General features: G+C 42.0%; 2 protein-coding genes across 3 annotated transcripts; one reads left to right on the forward strand and one right to left on the reverse strand.

Annotated features, from left to right (window-relative positions):
- Positions 1 to 976: 976 nt before the first annotated feature.
- LOC310997839 (NACHT, LRR and PYD domains-containing protein 3-like) lies at positions 977 to 6,585 on the reverse strand (the record flags this gene model as incomplete). Its single annotated transcript, XM_083987658.1, has 13 exons — positions 977 to 1,521; positions 1,614 to 1,660; positions 1,986 to 2,159; positions 2,239 to 2,412; positions 2,499 to 4,299; positions 4,390 to 4,606; positions 4,681 to 4,759; positions 4,860 to 4,973; positions 5,160 to 5,273; positions 5,472 to 5,585; positions 5,814 to 5,927; positions 6,162 to 6,275; positions 6,470 to 6,585. The coding sequence occupies 13 exons, from the start codon at positions 6,583 to 6,585 to the stop codon at positions 977 to 979; spliced, it is 3,723 nt and encodes a 1,240-aa protein (XP_083843784.1).
- Positions 6,171 to 18,989, forward strand: clcn4 (chloride channel, voltage-sensitive 4). 2 transcript variants are annotated; one of them, XM_083985699.1, is made up of 13 exons: positions 6,171 to 6,268; positions 6,482 to 6,576; positions 8,725 to 8,879; positions 9,010 to 9,109; positions 9,197 to 9,384; positions 10,181 to 10,303; positions 10,405 to 10,611; positions 10,703 to 10,783; positions 12,156 to 12,701; positions 13,216 to 13,402; positions 14,208 to 14,606; positions 16,114 to 16,330; positions 17,444 to 18,989. In XM_083985699.1, the coding sequence occupies exons 3-13, from the start codon at positions 8,754 to 8,756 to the stop codon at positions 17,532 to 17,534; spliced, it is 2,265 nt and encodes a 754-aa protein (XP_083841825.1). In that variant the 5' UTR covers positions 6,171 to 6,268; positions 6,482 to 6,576; positions 8,725 to 8,753; the 3' UTR covers positions 17,535 to 18,989. The 2 variants fall into 2 exon arrangements, with proteins under 2 accessions (XP_083841825.1, XP_083841824.1); XM_083985698.1 differs by lacking the exons at positions 6,171 to 6,268; positions 6,482 to 6,576 and adding an exon at positions 7,707 to 7,876.
- Positions 18,990 to 19,582: the final 593 nt, after the last annotated feature.

Below are 19,582 nucleotides of genomic sequence, written 5' to 3' on the forward strand. Positions count from 1 at the left end.
TGTGAAGAGACTTCGGAGGGAGGTGCAATGGCTGATTTTAAATTTTTTGTGCTGTGCTGTGTGAAATTCCCAAAAAGTAAGAGTTGCTTTAAAACCAGCTGACATTATGATGTCACAACAGAGCAGTCACCAAACCCCGCCCACTTGGATTGAGTGTTGATTGATATAGTGAGGATGAGTAGCTAGCAGACGGATTGTACATATATAATACTTTTATTTTTCAGCATCGGCAGTGTTTATGTTTCTCTGCTATGGTGGACTCTGGTACAACTTGCAGGTGTCACAACACAAGGAACAGGAAATACATCTATTTACATTGTTGTCACATGTCGACAAACTTATCAGTCTATTTACAAATGCTTTCTTCTTTCTTGGTATCATGGTATTTGTCAGAATAAGGTACATTACAACAGTGATTTAGATCTGAAAGACATTCGTGTTGTTCTTTACATGATAATCTAAAATTCATTAAGGGTCAAATTGACCCAATCTGTTCCCTTCTTCCATCCTTCCTTCTTTCCACAATCCCTTTTCCCTTCCTTCTTTCCTTCCTTCTTCCCTTCTTTCCCTTCGTTCATCCTTCTGCTTCCTTCCTTGACCTAATCTGTTCCCTCCCTCCATCTTTCTTTCCTTCCTTTTTCCCTTCCTTCCTTCCTTTCTTGATTTCCTTCATCCTTAATTCTTCCTTCTTTTTTGATCCAATTGACCCAATTTGTTCCCTCCCTCTACTTTTCCTTCCTTTTCCCTTCCTTCTTTCCACAATCCTTTTTCCCTTCCTTCCTTCCTTCCCTTCATCCTTACTTCTTCCTTCCTTTTGACCCAACTTGTTCCCTCCCTCCATCCATCGTTTTTCCGTCCTTCTTTCCTTTTGTCCTTCCTTCCCTGACCTAGGAGGACAACATCAGGGTTAAGTGTCTCTAGATTCATCTTTCATGAATGAATCATGAGTCTTTCTTGTAGTCTTTTAGCCGTCTTCCTACAGCTCACGCAGTGAGACTGACGAGCCAACAAACTTTTGCTGAAACCCTAGCCTGAGCGCAGGGTAGATGGGCTCGGTGAAGGTGGTGCTGTAGGTGTGGAGGTGGGTCATTGTGTCGGCAGAGACGCTGTAGAAGGACAGAGTACCAGCAGGCCAGTCCAGGTACACGCCCACCGTGTTGGACTGGGCTGATGGGGAACACATGGTCTTCTCTTCGTTCTTGTGGTGAACAGAGGAAGGCCTCCCACAACAGTACAGGCTCCAGGACTGACAGTTCGCTCCCAGTAAGCTGTCAGAACCGTCTCCTTTCCTGCTGATTCCTTTGAACGTCACTCCTATGAAGACCATGCCATGCCATTCAACCTCCCAGTAATGGCGACCAGTCAAACCAGTGCTACAGAGCAGCTGAGGACAGTTGTCAAATCTGTCTGGATGATCGGGGTAGGGTTGCCGTGTTCTCACTGTTTCCACCTTCATGTTGCTGTTGGACAGTTTGAGGTTTCTGTGCACCGTGTTTGGGTCAATTGTGAGTTTACAGGTATCTGTGGCAACAAGAGACAACGTCAAGGCTAAGTTTCACATGATACAATCATAAACTAAGATGAAAACTGCTCAGCAAGTTTCAGACACTTACACTTTCTCAGACCTGGTTTCAAACTCCAGGCTCCATCATGGTCCACTCTGAGGGAGGACACACAAATTAGGAATGGTATGTCAACAAAGGCAATCCAAACAATTGTTCAATGACCTCTCCCTTGCAAACTCTTTCTCATTTGAGACTTGACTCTGTAGTTTAGGCCTCTCTGGTGAACGATACATAAAGCAACCCATTGTAGGCTAACCTGTTTGAGACAGCCACATGGTGCTAAATGCTGGCAAAACCTTCTCCAAGATGTGACTATTGTGGGCTCTCAGATGGACGTTCAGCAAAATACAAAGACTTTGTTGACACAGGGGATGTGATTGACCTTTCTAACTTCCTGATTGACCTAAGGTTCCTCCATACCTGAGAGTCTCCAGTTTCCAGTCTGGATCCTTCAGTCCGGCCGACAGCAGCTTCACTCCTGAGGCTCCTGGATGGTTGTAGCTCAGGTCCAGCTCTCTCAGATGGGAGGGGTTGGAGCTCAGAGCTGAGGCCAGAGAAGCACAGCCTTCCTCTGTGACCAGACATCCTGACAGACTGAACACACAGGAACCATCTGTCAACAACTGGAGGTGTGTTCAAGTGTAGTCAGATCAACAGCTGGATGGATCCTCACCTGAGAGTCTCCAGTCCACAGTGTGGACTCCTCAGTCCACCAGACAGGACCTTGACTCCTGAGTCCTGCAGGTCGTTGTTACTCAGGTCCAGGTGTCTGAGACTAGAGGACTGGGAGCTGAGGACTGTGGACAGAGCTTCACAGCTTCTCTCTGAGAGGTTACAGCAACTCAGGCTGAAGAAACAACAACAAACAAGAACATGATGACACTTTCTTGCTCGGACTAAAGTATCTTGAATTGATTGAACTCTCTTACTTACAGAACTTTATTTGAGGCTTTGACCACTGGCAACAGCCTCAGAAGAGCTGCCTCTGAAGCAGAGTATTTCTTCAGGTCAAACACGTCCATATCTTCTCCTGATGACAGTAAAATGAAGGCCAGAGCCGACAACTGACCAGGAGACAGTTTGTTTGTGGAGAGACATCCTGATCTCAGGGTCTGTTGGATCTGCTCCACTAGAGAACGATCGTTCAGTTCGTTCAGACAGTGGAACAGGTTGATGCTTTTCTCTGCAGAAGGAGTCTCTTCAATCTTCTTCTTGATGTACTGGATCGTCTCCTGATTGGTCAGGGAGTCACTTCCTGTCTGTGTCATCAGACCATGTAACAGAGTCTGATTGGTTGGCAGGGAAAGACCCAAGAGGAAGCGGAGGAACAAGTCCAGGTGTCCATTTGGACTCTTTAAGGCCTTGTCCACAGCACTCTGGTAGAAATCTGGAAATTTACTTTTGAATGAATTACTTAATTTTGTGGAGACTGATCTCTTTCTTGACATCAGGTTGAGTCCAGAGTTGGTGAAGGTCAGATGGACATGAAGAGCAGCCAGAAACTCCTGAACACTCAGATGGACGAAGCAGAACACCTTGTCCTGGTACAGGCCGCTCTCCTCTTTAAAGATCTGTGTGAACACTCCTGAGTACATTGAGGCTGCTCTGATATCGATGCCACACTCTCTCAGGTCTGATTCATAGAAGATCAGGTTTCCTTTCTGCAGCTGCTCAAAAGCCAGTTTTCCCAGAGACTCAATCATCTTCCTACTACCTGGACTCCAGTGCGAATCTGTACCAATTCTTCCATCGTACTTGATGTTCTTGAGTTTCAGTTGCACCACCAGGAAGTGGATGTACATCTCAGTCAGGGTCTTGGGCAGCTCTCCTCCCTCTCTGGTCTTCAGCACCTCCTCCAGAACTGTAGCAGTGATCCAGCAGAAGACTGGGATGTGGCACATGATGTGGAGGCTTCGTGAGGTCTTGATGTGGGAGATGATCTTCTTGGCCTGCTCCCTATCTCTGAACCTCTTCTTGAAGTACACTTTCTTTTGTGGGTCAGTGAACCCTCTGACCTCTGTCAACATGTCAACACACTCAGGAGGGATCTGATTGGCTGCTGCAGGTCGTGTGGTTATCCAGAGGCGAGCAGAGGGAAGCAGTTTCCCCCTGATGAGGTTGGTCAGCAGCACGTCCACTGAGGTGGACTCTGTCACATCAGTCAGGATCTCAGTGTTGTGGAAGTCCAGAGGAAGTCGACACTCGTCCAGACCGTCAAAGATGAAGACCACCTGGAACTGATCAAACCTGCAGATTCCTGCTTCTTTGGTTTCAGAGAAGAAGTGATGAACAAGTTCCACCAAGCTGAACTTTTTCTCCTTCAGCACATTCAGCTCTCTGAAGGTGAAGGGAAATGTGAAGTGTATGTCCTGGTTGGTTTTGTCTTCAGCCCAGTCCAGAGTGAACTTCTGTGTTAAGACTGTTTTTCCAATGCCAGCCACTCCCTTTGTCATCACTGTTCTGGTTGGTCCGTCTCTTCCAGGTGAGACTTTAAAGATGTCTTCTTGTGTGATGGTTGTTTCTGGTCTGTCTGGTTTCTTTGAAGCTGTTTCAATCTGTCTGACCTCATGTTCATCATTGACCTCTCCAGTCCCGCCCTCTGTGATGTAAAGCTCTGTGTAGATCTGGTTCAGAAAGGTTGGGTTTCCTGTCTTAGAGATCCCCTCAAACACACACTGGAACTTCTTCTTCAGGGCAGATTTGAGCTTGGCCCGGCACAGTGGAGCAGCTGTTTCTGAATGAACAAGCAACACATGAAATCCCTGAGTAGATATGACTGAAAACATGACTTATACCTTCACCGCCAACTGCTACTCTTACTTACTGTTGGACAAAGAGTCAGCCACTTTCTCCTGCTTCATCCTCCTCAGAAAGTGCTGAGTGATCTTCAGAAAAGCCTCTCTGCTGCTCCTTATCTGCTCTTCGCCCTCCTCATCCATTACCTCCTCGTCCTCCCCTCGACTCTCCGAACTGGGTTGAAGAACCTTCAGGAAGCTCTTCAGCTCCTTCTTCACAAAGGTCACAATGTGGTCTTCAAGATCCTGAAACAGAGATACATGTAAATTAACAGAGAGGTCATTTTGATCATATCAAAGTTGACTGTCCATGTACAAACCATGAATATGGTGCTCAGGTCTGAGGGATGCTCCTGGACTCGCCGACCACCGGGCGTCTCTAACCTCTCCTGGTCCAGTCTGAAGGAAACAGACATGTTCAAGGTGGTTAAAATGTAATGTTTCTGTACATGAGGATTTAAGGCTTTTGTACTAAATGTCAGATTTGTACAATTCGTACCTGTTATCCAAGAGGTAATGTCCATCTTTGAAGTTTAGAGGATGACCCACAGAGTTCTCACTGTTCATGGACACACAGCTGGACACAGGAGGGTCTGGTTTATTCTGGTGAGGCCTGGTACAAACACAACTCATATTTTAATCTGGATAAATCAGATTTGTTGGTTTTATAATCTTCATTTTGGTCACATGGTCCAAAAGAAATATTACAAAAAGAACAACAATATATTTTGGGAAAAAAGTTTTGCCTCTTATGGCTTCCATACTAAATGTCAAATTTGTAAAGATCTGTAATTTGTACCTTTTATCCAAGAGATGACATCCATCTTTGAAGTTCAGAGGATGACCCACAGAGTTCTCACTGCTCATGGACACACAGCTGGACACAGGAGGGTCTGGTCTCTTCTGGTGAGTCCTGGTACAAACACAACTCATATTATAATCTGGATAAATCAGTTTTTGTTGGTTTTATAATATTCATTTTGATCACAAGGGGTCAAGCATCCAAAAGAAATATTACAGGAGAACAACAACAAATTTTAAGGGAAAAAAGTTTTTGCCTCTCAGGGCTTCTGTACAAAATGTCAAATTTAAAAACATCTTTAATTTGTACCTTTTATCCAAGAGGTGACGTCCATCTTTGAAGTTCAGAGGATGACCCACAGAGTTATCACTTCTCATGGACACACAGCTGGACACAAGAGGGTCTGGTTTCTTCTGGTGAGTCCTGGTACAAACACAACACATATTATAATCTGCATAAATTAGTTTAGACATTTAACGTCATTTATTTATTTTTATTTTGGGTAGAAAATGTTATGAAGAGATTGGAGGGAAAGTCATTTGTTCTGTGTTTGCTTTTGCAATACTAATATATATTATATATATAAAAACATTTTTCCTTTTCAGGGCTTCCATACTTAAATTCACATTTAAAAACATCTGTAATTTGTACCTTTTATCCCAGAGGTGACGTCCATCTTTGAAGTTCAGAGGATGACCCACAGAGTTCTCACTGCTCATGGACACACAGCTGGACACAGGAGGGTCTGGTCTCTTCTGGTGAGTCCTGGTACAAACACAACTCATATTATAATCTGTATAAATCAATTAAAACACTTAACAGCATCTTCTACCTAAAATAAAAATGAAATAAGTACAGTGATTTCTTTTGTAATTCTCATTTCAGCCACAAGAGGGCTTTAGCCCCATTTAAACTGGGATAGTCTAAGTAGTATGTAAGTGCTTTGATTTACAAATAATTAGTCTAAAAAAACAGATAATTAAAGTTTTTAACCTTCACCTTTTATCTAAGAGATGACGTCCATCTTTGAAGTTCAGAGGATGACCCACAGAGTTCTCACTGCTCATGGACACACAGCTGGACACAGGAGGGTCTGGTTTCTTCTGGTGAGTCCTGGTACAAACACAACTCATATTATAATCTGGATAAACCAGTTTTTGTTGGTTTTATAATATTCATTTTGGTCACAAGGGGTCAAGCATCTAAAACAAATATTACAAAAAGAACAACAAAATATAGGGAAAAGACTTTTGCCTCTCAGGGCTTCTGTACTAAAAATCAAATTTTAAAACATCTGTAATTTGTACCTTTTATCCAAGAGGTGACGTCCATCTTTGAAGTTCAGAGGATGACCCACAGAGTTATCACTTCTCATGGACACACAGCTGGACATATTGGGGTCTGGTTTCTTCTGGTAAGTCATGGTACTAAAATAAAATAGGCAGTTAAAGCCAGGTTAAAGTCCAAGGGCAGTGATTGCAGTTTTACTGGAAGGTGCAATATAATTTTAGTGTTCGCAATAAAGATACACAATGACCTGTATTGTTGAAGAGTCTCTTACTTTTCCATGTTGGAGTTAATGGAGCCAAACTGATGAGAAAGACGGAGAGAAATGGTGAAATTGTTATTAACATCATTATCATTAGTGATAATAATAGTGATAAAAAATACCAGTTTATGAAAACTAAATCAGTTTGACCAGGATTACGTAGAGCTTGTCTCTTTGACATTTTATAATCACATGTTTTATGTGTTAAATTGATTTTTGAGAATAATTACGCCACCAAAACATCTGATGAGGAGAAAACATTTCCAAACAGATGTGTACTCACTCAGCTCACCCTCATCCTCAGGTCGGGACGTCAGGTCTCAGCAGCTCACTGTCGATCACTGAGGACTTCAGCCTCTTCCCCTCAGACGTTACAACAACACTGAGGCCAAAGATCCACTTTATTATGGCCGCGTCAATTCCTTATAACCCATATAACTGCATCATCCACTGAAGAGAAACATTTAAACACAAACAAACCTGTGAACAAAACTATTGATTGAAACAAATACAGAAATCTTCCTTCCTGGTTTAAATCGGTCAAACTGTCCTTTTTTTTCCCCCTTTTTATTATCACAATGCTCCAGTGATGCTTATCTGAACAGCCATGAGTAGATAACAATGAAGAACTGCTGACACTTGATTCAGCAAATTGCCATAATAATGATTAATTATTGTTATAGCACTTATAGCATTTTTTAAAATATATTTGTGTGACTTATTCTGTAGATTTTCCATGAGAATATACTTCCACTGCAAAATAAAATGACTAATAATCCACCTATTTTGCACTTAATTCTCCTCCATAATGTTCACTTTGTGTCTTAGTTGTGCTGATTTATTAAACTGTGCTGCTGTAAACAACAGGAAAGGAATGAAAAGAAAAAGGGGATTTCTATTTACTGACTGTGTTTAGTCATCGTTACAATAGACGATCTTTGCTCGCTGCGCAATCAACGCGAGATTTCCTGTCGTATCGCGAGACCGACGGCCAGAGCAGCTGTGATGTGCTAGGGCTAAAGCAATCACTGACGCTGTCTCTGTCGATGTTAAATAAACCTCTCTAAACATTAAAATGACAGGAAGAGTCGAGTTTATATAAGTTATTAATTTAAAATAAACCGTTTCCAGCTGCACAGCGGCGCTAACATGGAGGTCGGCGAAGGTAAAATACGACATAATAATATAATAATGCTAATGCTAATGCGGTTAGCTCAGGCTGCTAACGTAAACAGTGGCCAAGCCTTATTTTTATTTCTTTATACGTGGTCATTTTGTTGTTAATAAAACCGCAGTCATCGTGGATTTATGCACACCTGAGAGTTGTGCATTAATAGCATCATTAAAAGTCAGATAAATTAATCGATTTTGATCATTTTTTATTAAAATCAGTGCAAAATGTTGCTGCAATTGAGCATTAAAACATGTTGTTCTGCCTCCCGAGTGCAAATAAACAGATTTTCTGTTTTATATATGAATTAAACCCAAATCTCTCTCTGTCAACTGATGCTTGAACAATATATGATGTATATAAGTAATATACTTTATTTGTATAACTTAGCACCTTTCATACACAAAGTGCAGCTCAAAGTACTCTACACCTGATGCTATAAAACAGGTGTAAATAAGCAAATACATTTACCAGGATATATATAATATTCTATTGAAATATATTTAAGATAAAAAGATATGGAAGAAATATATGGTTTATTGTTTATAGATCATAGAATAGATGACTGAGCAATGACGTTATTCATTAAAGGATATGAGGCTGATGGGAAATGTAGTTTTCGTGTGACAGCATCATTTGATTGTAGCAGTGAAACTGTGATCGGTTGTAATTAACAAGGCGGTGCATATTCTCATTTGTCCAGGTCATAGTATTTCAAAGGAGGTTAAATCGAAAGCAACTGGACTTAGTTATTTGTCTTCTTCCTAGACAAATAACTAAGTCCAGTTGCTTTCGATTTAACCTTTGAAAGTTGTAATTAACACGGTTAAACTCTAACCCAGGTGTGAGCAGTGCCACGCCCACAGAGGAGATGAACGGCACCGGGAACTTGATGGATTTCCTGGACGAGCCGTTTCCCGACGTGGGAACGTACGAAGACTTCCACACCATCGACTGGCTGAGGGAGAAATCCAGAGACACAGACCGCCACCGCAAGGTCTGACCACGTCTTCTCGATCCCTCAGTTTGGTTTTATGTCTGAAGTGAAGTTTATTCTCTTAAATCATCTGAATGGGGAAGAAAAAAAAAGACATTCTTGATCTGAGTCCTGTGTGTTTTCCCTCCAGATCACCAGTAAGAGCAAAGAGTCGATCTGGGAGCTGATCAAGAGTCTGCTGGACGCCTGGTCGGGATGGGTGGTGATGCTGCTGATCGGGCTGCTCTCAGGTCAGTCGGAGAAAACAACACACAGCTCCTCCCATCATTCATCACAGCTGCACGGACACAGACGCTGACACTTCCTGTTGTGTTCAGGTACGCTGGCCGGAGTCATCGACCTGGCCGTGGACTGGATGACGGACCTGAAGGAGGGCGTGTGTCTGACGGCCTTCTATTACAGCCACGAGCAGTGCTGCTGGACGTCCAACGAGACCACGTTCGACGACCGAGACAAGTGTCCGCAGTGGCAGAAGTGGGCGGAGCTGATGACCGGCCACGCTGAGGTCAGACCCGCCAAAATAAAACACGTTAGGGGGCGTAACGACTCGTTTCTAACAACGATTCGATTGGTATCACGATTCAAGGGCGATATTGGTTCGATATTGGATTCTGCGTCTGTGAAATACATATCCTATAAACAACGAGCGACTTATTTAGAACATCTCTTCTTCATCTTTGCAAAAGCCAAAGTGTTTCCACACACTGGAGGTAAATGCAGAGACTGCTTGCTGAAAAACTGTCCCTGAAGGCAACACGCATCAGAGGTTTTGCATGAATTTCCCTCTAAAACAACTCTGTGTGGTAACGTTGTGTTATTATCTCATAGCGTGGTGAATGTGCAGGTCACAACTTGTCCACCAGAGCGTTTTGGAGTTGTTGGATTGTGTATTTGATGAGTTTGATGAGGGAAACCAAGAAATCCCATGAGCCTCTGTAGCGTAGCTCTGAGCAGCTCACGGCTCTGCTCCGCCGTTCTAAAAATAGCTTGCACCGACAATTAAAGGTAACGAACCGACTGCTAAAACTATAGGGATTATGGCAATGGGCCAATTTGCCAAAATGTTGAACTATCCCTTTAAAGTGCTAAAAAAAACACATCTATATAAAGTTTTCCGTGCTTAAATCCAACGTGCAATTGATTGTTTACCATTTAAAACGATGTTAGATCGATATATGTCACCCGGAAGGCCAACTTGCTGAGCACAGATCGATGTAGTTGTATCACAGGAATATAAATCAATGCATCGCAATTTGTATCTTTTATATTTTCCCGTCTTCTCTGTGGTTTTCCCTCCGCAGGGCGCCGGAGCCTACGTGCTGAACTACTTCCTGTACATCATGTGGGCGCTTCTGTTCTCCTTCCTGGCCGTGTCACTGGTGCGAGTCTTCGCTCCGTACGCCTGCGGATCAGGAATCCCAGAGGTGAGGTCATAAAAAAACGGATGAAACGCATCACAGGAACTATTTTCAGCGGCGGATTGATCCACGTCTGTTTTTTGTTTTGTTGTTTTCTCTCTGTGCAGATCAAGACGATCCTCAGCGGCTTCATCATCCGCGGCTACCTGGGGAAGTGGACGCTGCTGATCAAGACGGTGACGCTGGTGCTGGCGGTGTCGTCCGGCCTCAGCCTGGGGAAGGAGGGGCCTCTGGTGCACGTGGCCTGTTGCTGTGGAAACCTCTTCTGCAGCCTCTTCTCCAAGTACAGCAAGAACGAGGGCAAACGGCGAGAGGTGTGTGTGGTGGTCGTCATCAGTGACGCCGGCTCAAAACGTTTTGTCGTGGTTTTTCATTCTCGGTGTCTTGTGTCTCGGTGTCGTCCAGGTGCTGTCGGCGGCTGCAGCTGCCGGAGTGTCGGTGGCGTTCGGAGCGCCGATCGGCGGCGTCCTGTTCAGCCTGGAGGAGGTCGGTCATCCATAAATCTGTCTGTCATGTGGCGTTGTTTTAGTCAATGTCTCCTGGGGACTTGGACTTAAGACTTGCTTGACTCGCTTGGGACTTGATGCCAAAGACTTGAGACTCTACTTGGACTTAACCCTCTTGACTTGAAATTCCAGTCAAGTCACATGCAGCAAGCACAAATATTAAAATATTTTAAAAAGCGTCACATCAATGTTATCCACCTTTTTCCGAACGTCAAAAACGTAGCCTGTTTTGCCAGTTTTGCTCTCTTGCTCTTCACACCAGCTTTTAACAGTGGATATCACACAAATTGACATCCGTGTTAAAAGCCAGCGTTAATAGATCCATGCGTTTACCGCAACTATGACAATGACTGAAAACCATGGAAACGTAAACGTACATTTCCACCAAACCGGAAAAACCGGCTTCCGGGTTTGACCATAGATGACGTTCAGAAACTTGTGGATACTGTAGCAGCCAGCCAGATACATTCTATATAGAACCCACTCCTGTTATCAGTCGTGGCTATAATTAAAGATACTAAAGATATCTCTCAATTTTTTTCAATTTTAAATAGCTTTATTGCCATGAGAAGGCGGTGCTTATATTGACAAAGCATATCACAATAAAATATAAATAAAGATAGATAGATAGATAGATAGATAGATAGATAGATAGATAGATAGATAGATAGATAGATAGATAGACTTTATTGATCCCAAGGTGGGAAATTACAGTCCAACAGCAGCAGCATTACACAGACACACAGTGACGATAACAACATATAGTATAAGAATATAAAGAATAAGAGGTAACACTTTACTTGAATAGGTATTCATAAGATTGACATAACACTGTCATAACCATGACATAACACCTGTCATAAACATCAATGAATACTAATGACAGCTGTCGTTAAGTGTCATTCGGTAAGTTATGTCACTTTTAATGCAAAGTTGACATTATTAGAGATGTTTTTCTTCTGACAACTTGACATAAAGACAATATAAACTGTCATAGCAGACCTAATGGCCAAACTTTAAAAATTATGTCAAGTTCTCATAACAAGGACATCTCAAATAATGTCAACTTTGCATCAAAAGTGACATAACTTACCGAATGACACTTAACGACAGCTGTCATAAGTATTCATTGATGTTTATGACAGCTGTTATGTCAATCTTATGAATACCTATTCAAGTAAAGTGTTACCGAATAAGAATATAAAGAACAAACTATACATAATAAAATAGCAATAGCAAATAAAATAAAATGAGGCGTGGTCATGTTCTTGACTTGACTTGGGACTTGAGACTCTACTTGGACTTTGTCCCTCCTCTGCCTGACGGACACTTCCTCTCCGTCTGTCTCTCAGGTCAGTTACTACTTCCCCCTGAAGACGCTGTGGCGCTCCTTCTTCGCCGCCCTGGTGGCCGCCTTCACGCTGCGCTCCATCAACCCGTTCGGCAACAGCCGGCTGGTGCTGTTCTACGTGGAGTACCACACGCCGTGGTACATGGCGGAGCTGGTGCCCTTCATCCTGCTGGGCGTGTTCGGCGGCCTCTGGGGGACGCTCTTCATCCGCGCCAACATCGCCTGGTGCCGGCGCCGCAAGACGACGCAGCTGGGGAAGTACCCGGTGCTGGAGGTCATCGCCGTGACGGGCATCACCGCGCTGCTGGCGTTCCCCAACCCGTACACGCGCCGCAGCACCAGCGAGCTGATCTCGGAGCTGTTCAACGACTGCGGCGCCTTGGAGTCGTCGCAGCTGTGCGACTACGTCAACAACCCCAACATGAGCCGGCCGGTGGACGACATCCCGGACCGGCCGGCCGGGCCCGGCGTCTACAACGCCCTGTGGCAGCTCGCCCTCGCCCTCGTCTTCAAGATCGTCATCACCATCTTCACCTTCGGCATGAAGGTCGATTTTCTTGCTACGATTATTGTCAGAGAAATAATCACGGTGTTCCGATTATCACGATTATTATGCATTCATTAATTTCACAACACTACCGATGTGTAAAATCAAATCTAGTTCAAATATACATTACTAATTATAAAATATTTTAAATATCTATTAAAATATGACCAATTATTAATCCGCCAGGGGAAGTGTCATCAATACCAAATGTTTAAGTTCATTTTAATCTTTTTTTTTTATTACAAATGACACTCTAGCGTTTAAACTCCTACCAATTCAATGCTACGTAGGTAAATGGACCAGAATCTGTGCATTTACCTTTACTTTGGTGCAACATCTGCCAACACGGTTCATACATGATCTTTTTTTTTTTAAAGTGACAGTATTTAGGAATCTTTGCGATCAATTAATTGTGGCCTTTAATACCGCAAAGTAATTGTAACATCCCTAGAGACACTGATGACGACGACGACGATGAGGAGAAATCTGATGGTTTCTTCTGTTTCCTGTCCAGATCCCATCGGGGCTCTTCATCCCCAGCATGGCGGTCGGCGCCATCGCCGGCCGGATCGTGGGCATCGCCGTGGAGCAGATGGCGTATCACCACCACGACTGGATCATCTTCAAGAACTGGTGCCGACCCGGCGCCGACTGCGTCACCCCGGGACTCTACGCCATGGTGGGCGCCGCCGCCTGTCTGGGTGAGTGGAGACGATGATGCGGGATGTTTAGTTCAGTGGTGTAGTCTCATTTTCTTCAGTGGGTATAGGCTACTGCTTTTTAACTGTTCATACTTGTATCACTGGTGGTTCTCAAACTTTTTTACATCAATGACCCAAAACTGACCACGGACCCCCATTGGACAAAATTTTGAAGCAAACACCAGAAATATACAAACAATCAATGTACGTTTAAATTGGGTGTAATGTAAATTTCTGCAAAAAAGTGGTACAATTTTTCAAAAAAAGTTGAAACATTTCTAGAAAAAAGTGGTAAGATTAAAAAAAAAAAAAAAAAAAAGTTTCAGATTTTTTGGAAAAAAAAGTGGTAAAATTTCTAAAAAAAAAAAAAAAAAGTAAAAAGTTTTTTTAAAAATTGAGAAAAAAACTGGTAAAATTTCTCAAAAGAATTCTAGGAAAAGTGGTAAGATGTCGCAAAAAAAAAAAATTGTAGAAAAATGTGGTACAAATTCTCTCTCAAAAAAAGGACAACAATAATACAAAAAGGGGTAAAAATTTCAAGTATAAAAGAAAAATTGAAAAGAAACTGGTAACATCTCTAAAAAAAAATCTAGGAAATGTGGTAAAATTTCAAAAAAAAAATAAATAAAAATAAAAAAAAAGTCCAAAAATAATTAAAAAAAAGTGATAACATTTATGAAAAAAAAATAGTTGAAAAAATTCTAGGAAAAAGTTTAGGTAGATAGTTTTGTTGTACTGGGTATACTGAGTATCTACACCACTGGTTTAGTTCCAGTTTCTTGTCATCGTTGTCGTTGTGTCTCAGGCGGCGTGACGAGGATGACGGTGTCGCTGGTGGTCATCATGTTCGAGCTGACCGGCGGGCTGGAGTACATCGTGCCCCTCATGGCGGCCGCCGTCACCAGTAAGTGGGTGGCCGACGCCTTCGGGAAGGAGGGCATCTACGAGTCTCACATCCAGCTCAACGGGTACCCGTACCTGGACGTGCGGGACGAGTTCACGCACCGCACGCTCGCCACCGACGTGATGCGGCCGCGGCGGAACGACCCCCCGCTGGCCGTGCTGACGCAGGACAGCACCACGGTGGAGGACGTGGAGACGCTCATCAAAGACACCGACTACAACGGCTTCCCCGTCGTCGTGTCCCGGGAGTCGGAGCGGCTCATCGGCTTCGTGCAGCGCCGCGACCTGACGCTCGCCATCAGTAAGGCCGCTCGCTCGCTCGCTCGCTGTACTTCTAGAACAGTGGTTCCCAAACTTTTTTGTCTTGTGTACCCCCAGAGCCTTTTTGCCATACCACGAGTACCCCCTCCCTCATACGTGTTGATGATTCTCCAAAAGTGGTCATATAGAACGTATCACAACTGATTATGAAATGAAAATCATTTCAATTTCTCTCTTCAATTTGTATACAGACATATTCTCCTGCATTTTAGTTGTTTCTGGCTGTTTTGATGTTTGTCGTGGTCAAATGTGTCTTCACAGAGTTGAAGGATTGTCACAATACTAAAATTTCAAACTCAATGCCAATACCCAGGAAAATATTGAATATGACATCATATTCAATACAGCAGCAGTGCCTCCCAGGTTATTATTGTTCCATCATTATTTTTTTTTAATTAAATGAAAAGCTAACTAAGAGTTGTGCAATTCCAGCGTGTTGCTATTGTTTCATTACATTCATTACAATGCATCTCCTCTCCTCTGACGGCCGGGGCTCCCCCCTCCCTCCTCTCTCACAACACACACACGTGCACTCAGACAGCGGAGAAAAAGAGAGGAGAGGAGTGTTGCCGTTAATATCGCCGTTTTAAACTCTTACGACTAAATTCACCCTACGTGTGTCTAGTTCTGTGTAACTCTGTTACTCAGGTCCAGATGCACTGGACGCTGCCTGCTCTCTGCTCTGCTCTGCCTGCCGAGTGCGCGCGTCGGGCGCTGTGGGGGCGCGCTGTTAGTATCGATACTTTTAGAAATCAGTCATGTATCCAGATGCGCCGTTTTGCATCGATACTTTTGACAACTATACAAAGCTGTGCTGCAGGTTGTTGTCTTCTGGGGGGAACTAGTTGTGGCGCACGTACCATTTCAGTAATGGGCTTCTGAAGTGACTCGGAATATCTACTTATCATTTTAGTAATAAATTAATAAATGTTTCTATGTACCCCCTGCAATGTGCTCACGTACCCCTAGGGGTACGCGTACTACTCTTTGGGAACCACTGTTCTAGAATAATCGCTGTTACTATTTTTTTCTTTTTTTTCTCTGTTGTTGTTCTGTTTGTTTGTTTGTTTGCTTGTTTGGTTTTGTCGTTATTACTGTTGAGTTATTGCCGTCACAATTGTTATTTATTTATTTTCTATTATTATTATTAATTAATTTTTTCAATCTTTATTACTATTTTTTTCCCCATTATTATCCACCAAGTCTCTTTTTCATCATTATTATGATCACCATTTATAGAATATTTTATAACTGACTTACACACACACACACACACACACACACACACCTAATTTCACATTTTATGTCAATGTAAGTCATCAATGCATGTTCACTGTATTGTCTGTCGTGTTTTTTCCACAATAAAAAAGAAAAGAAAAGTAAGGCCGCTCGCCGACCGCAGCTCGTCTGTGATGAAAAAGCAGAAAGATTTTTAAAAAAAGAAAAAAAACAACGTCTCTTCATTCGTTTGTTTCTCTCTTTCACAGAAACGGCCCGCCAGAAGCAGGACGGCGTGGTCAGCAGCTCCGTGGTCTACTTCACCGAGGACGCGCCGCAGCTGCCGGCGAGCAACCCGCAGCCGCTGAAGCTGCGCCGCATCCTGAACCTCAGCCCCTTCACCGTCACCGACCACACGCCCATGGAGACGGTCGTCGACATCTTCCGCAAGCTCGGCCTCCGCCAGTGTCTGGTCACCAGGAGCGGGTCAGTTAGTTCTTAGTTCGTTCTTTTTATTTTGCACAATTTACAAGAATACAACATAAAACATGATAGATAATAATGAAACAGTGCAGGGAGAGGCAAAAAACCACTGAAGCCTCCACCTTATAATAATATTAATGTTAGAGTTTAATGTACAAAAGCACAAGATAACATGAAAAAATGTATAAAAAAATAATAGTGACTAACAACAATAATATATATTTTTTTTAAAAACAGAAAGTATGTGTGTCTCATGAGCAATAATAATAATGAGAATAATAATCAGTATTAAAATGTATAGTTATCAATGAACAGCAAGACAAATGCCTACATAGACGATACATTACAAAACAGCAGTTAAATTACCTTTTAAACATTTTTTAAAACATTTCACAGAAGAACAATTTTTTTGCTAAATGGTAGAAACTGTTCCATAACTTACTACCTCTAAATCTAATTGAGAATTGACCTCTGGTAGTGAGGAGTTTAGGGAGATGAAGATTTGCAGATTGGCGTGTTGAGTAAGAATGAACCATAAGTCTTGAATTGTTCTGGAATATTTCCTTCATTAGAGAGTATCTTATAAAGAAAAACACATATTTGAAAAATGTTAATGTCATAAATACTTACATAGTCTCTGAAATAAAGGAGCAGATGAAATGTGTAAAGTGTTTCTGGAGGACCAAAGTTTTGTGAAGAGTAGAAGGAAATGTATGAATTTATGAATGAATTTATATTTATTTAAATGTCATGCACCAATTAAAGCGCCCAGCCTATAAGGGCTTACAAGACACATTTCATATTTAGACAACAAGCAAAATCATCAGAGCACAGACAAACAAAACAAAAACCACATGGAATTCACATAAATAATTCACTTTTTCTTTTTGACCAGGCACTTTTTATAGTAAAGACTTCTTTTCTGAAGAACCATTCCAACTTTACCTCATCATCAACCCAAAAAAACTCAGGCTTCACAACTTGCATTTTCTGAAACAAAAACTGCCTGGCTTCTTGCCCAAACTATATTACAGTATGACAGATAGGGATAAATTAAACTATAATAAAGGAGACAGTTTGAAACCCGTTTGACGTGTCTCTCTCTGTCCCTCGCAGGCGTCTCCTGGGCATCATCACCAAGAAGGACGTGCTGCGCCACATGGCCCAGATGATGAACCAGGATCCAGAGTCCATCATGTTCAATTAGCTGTGAACAGGCAAGTCCCACCGCCGCCGCTCAATGCCACCGCCACCGCACCGCACCGCCACCGTTCTCAGTTCAACATGATGATGCACCGCTCTTATTTTGAAAAGCTAAACGCCTCAAATCAAACGCTGAAGGTGAAACTGAAGAGAACAATCCAGGAAACGTGTGAATAATCATCATAGATATAAAAATTTCTACATATGAAGCCGGAGAAGACGCTGCTGCTGCCGCCTGAAGCTCTTTTAGTTCTCATCCTAAAAAAAAACAACAAAACAAAAAAAAAAGAAATAAAAAAAAAGAGGTGCGTTTGTTTTCTCTGAGCCGAGTCGTAGCCGTAGTTTAACGTTCGTTCCTGTGAACTTCAGCGATCAAAATCTCTTCTCACTTCTTATTTTTGTCTTTGAGATGCCAGAAAATACTCTGCAGGATTTAATCGAAGCTGCTGTGACATGAAAAGATGTGAAACACAAACTGTAATTATTCTGTTGCTGCTTCTTTTTTTCTTTTTTTTTGGCTACAAGTTTAGTTTGTGTTTGAAAATAACTCTCAGAAACTCATTAATAATAATAATAACAATAATAATGATATGAAATAGACTCAAGCAGCAGAGAAAAGTTCACAGGTACAAACAAAAACCACAGTTTATTATTAATCGCTCATCTGCTCCGGTGTTGTCATGGTACTGTACAAAATGATGAAGATGAAGATGATGGGACCAGTTGTGACTCTTCCTCGTTTTTACTGTAAATCTTCTGTACCTGAGTTGTTTTGTGTTGTTTTTTTTTTTGTTGGGACTGTTGCACTTTGTGTTCTCGTCGTGTCGCTGCCATATTTATATTAACGCTGCCTGTGTCGATGTTGTCGGTGTCCCAAACACTAAACGATGCGTTCACTGTCGCGGCAGAACCGTCACAGTTTTTTTTTTTTTTTTTAGTGTTGATTTAATGATGTGAATTATTTTAACAACAGCAGTTTAAATATCCATATCAGCACTAAAAAGCTGCTGTTACATGAAGGAGCTCCGTGTGTCTGTGTCGGGCTTTTATTCTGAAAGTCGTGAACACGTTTCCTCCCCGATCCAGTGTTTCTCTCCGCTCGGTCACTTCCTGTGTCGTGGTATTTGTCGTCGGAGCTGCAGCTGCTAAACTAAACACACGTCATCGCAACCGGAAACTTTGAGGGAATTATGGGAAAACCAACAAATGATCAATGTTTTTTTTTTTTTTTTTTTGTTCAATGCCAAGAGAATGTACTGGAAAAATAACTGTGTGTATATACTGAAGATTTATTGTGAGCATTTTAATTTAATTTAATCGTCACACTAATGTGGAGCTCTGCCTCTTTTTATTTTTTATGTTGAAACTCTAAAATATTTATCAGATTCATTACCGGTACAGAAAGAAGAAGAGAAGAAAAACTCACATTTGCACTTTTTTTTGTTTTTGTTTTTGTAAATGAAAAGTGGGGAAAAAATAAAGTTTGATCTAATCTGCAGTCTTGGTTTGTTTTAAAATGTGTGTTTTTCTGTGTCATGTTGCAGATAAACAGTCGTATAAACTTAAATATAGTGAAGAAAAACAGGAAACAGCTGGAGAAGTGTTTGAATGCTGTGATCCAGATGTTACAACGAATTTGATTGGTCGTTATCGAGCGGGCAGGATATTCAATGTTTGGGGCGAGACCGACGCATAATTCGTGTGACTGCATTATCCAATGCGAAACTACCCCACTTTCATCCCGGATTTACTCGAAAATAGAATTTAGCACAAAGTTTGAGCTCCATTGTCTGATAGATGAGTTATTACACTAATTTTATGACCCAGACAGAGTGGAATCAAATTCATTTTTCTTTTCTGTACACCTTTAAATATAAAGAAGAAAAACAGGAAACAGTTGGAAACGTGTTTGAATGCTGTGATCCAGATGTTAAACATTGGTTTTATTGATAGAAAACAGAAATATCCTTCAACAGGAAACTGTAGGAGCCACTAAACTTCAAAATAAAGTTAAAGGGATAGTTCAACATTTTGGCAAATTGGCCCATTGCC

Source organism: Trachurus trachurus, assembly GCF_905171665.1.
Source record: "Trachurus trachurus genome assembly, chromosome: 2".
Lineage (NCBI taxonomy): Eukaryota > Metazoa > Chordata > Actinopteri > Carangiformes > Carangidae > Trachurus > Trachurus trachurus.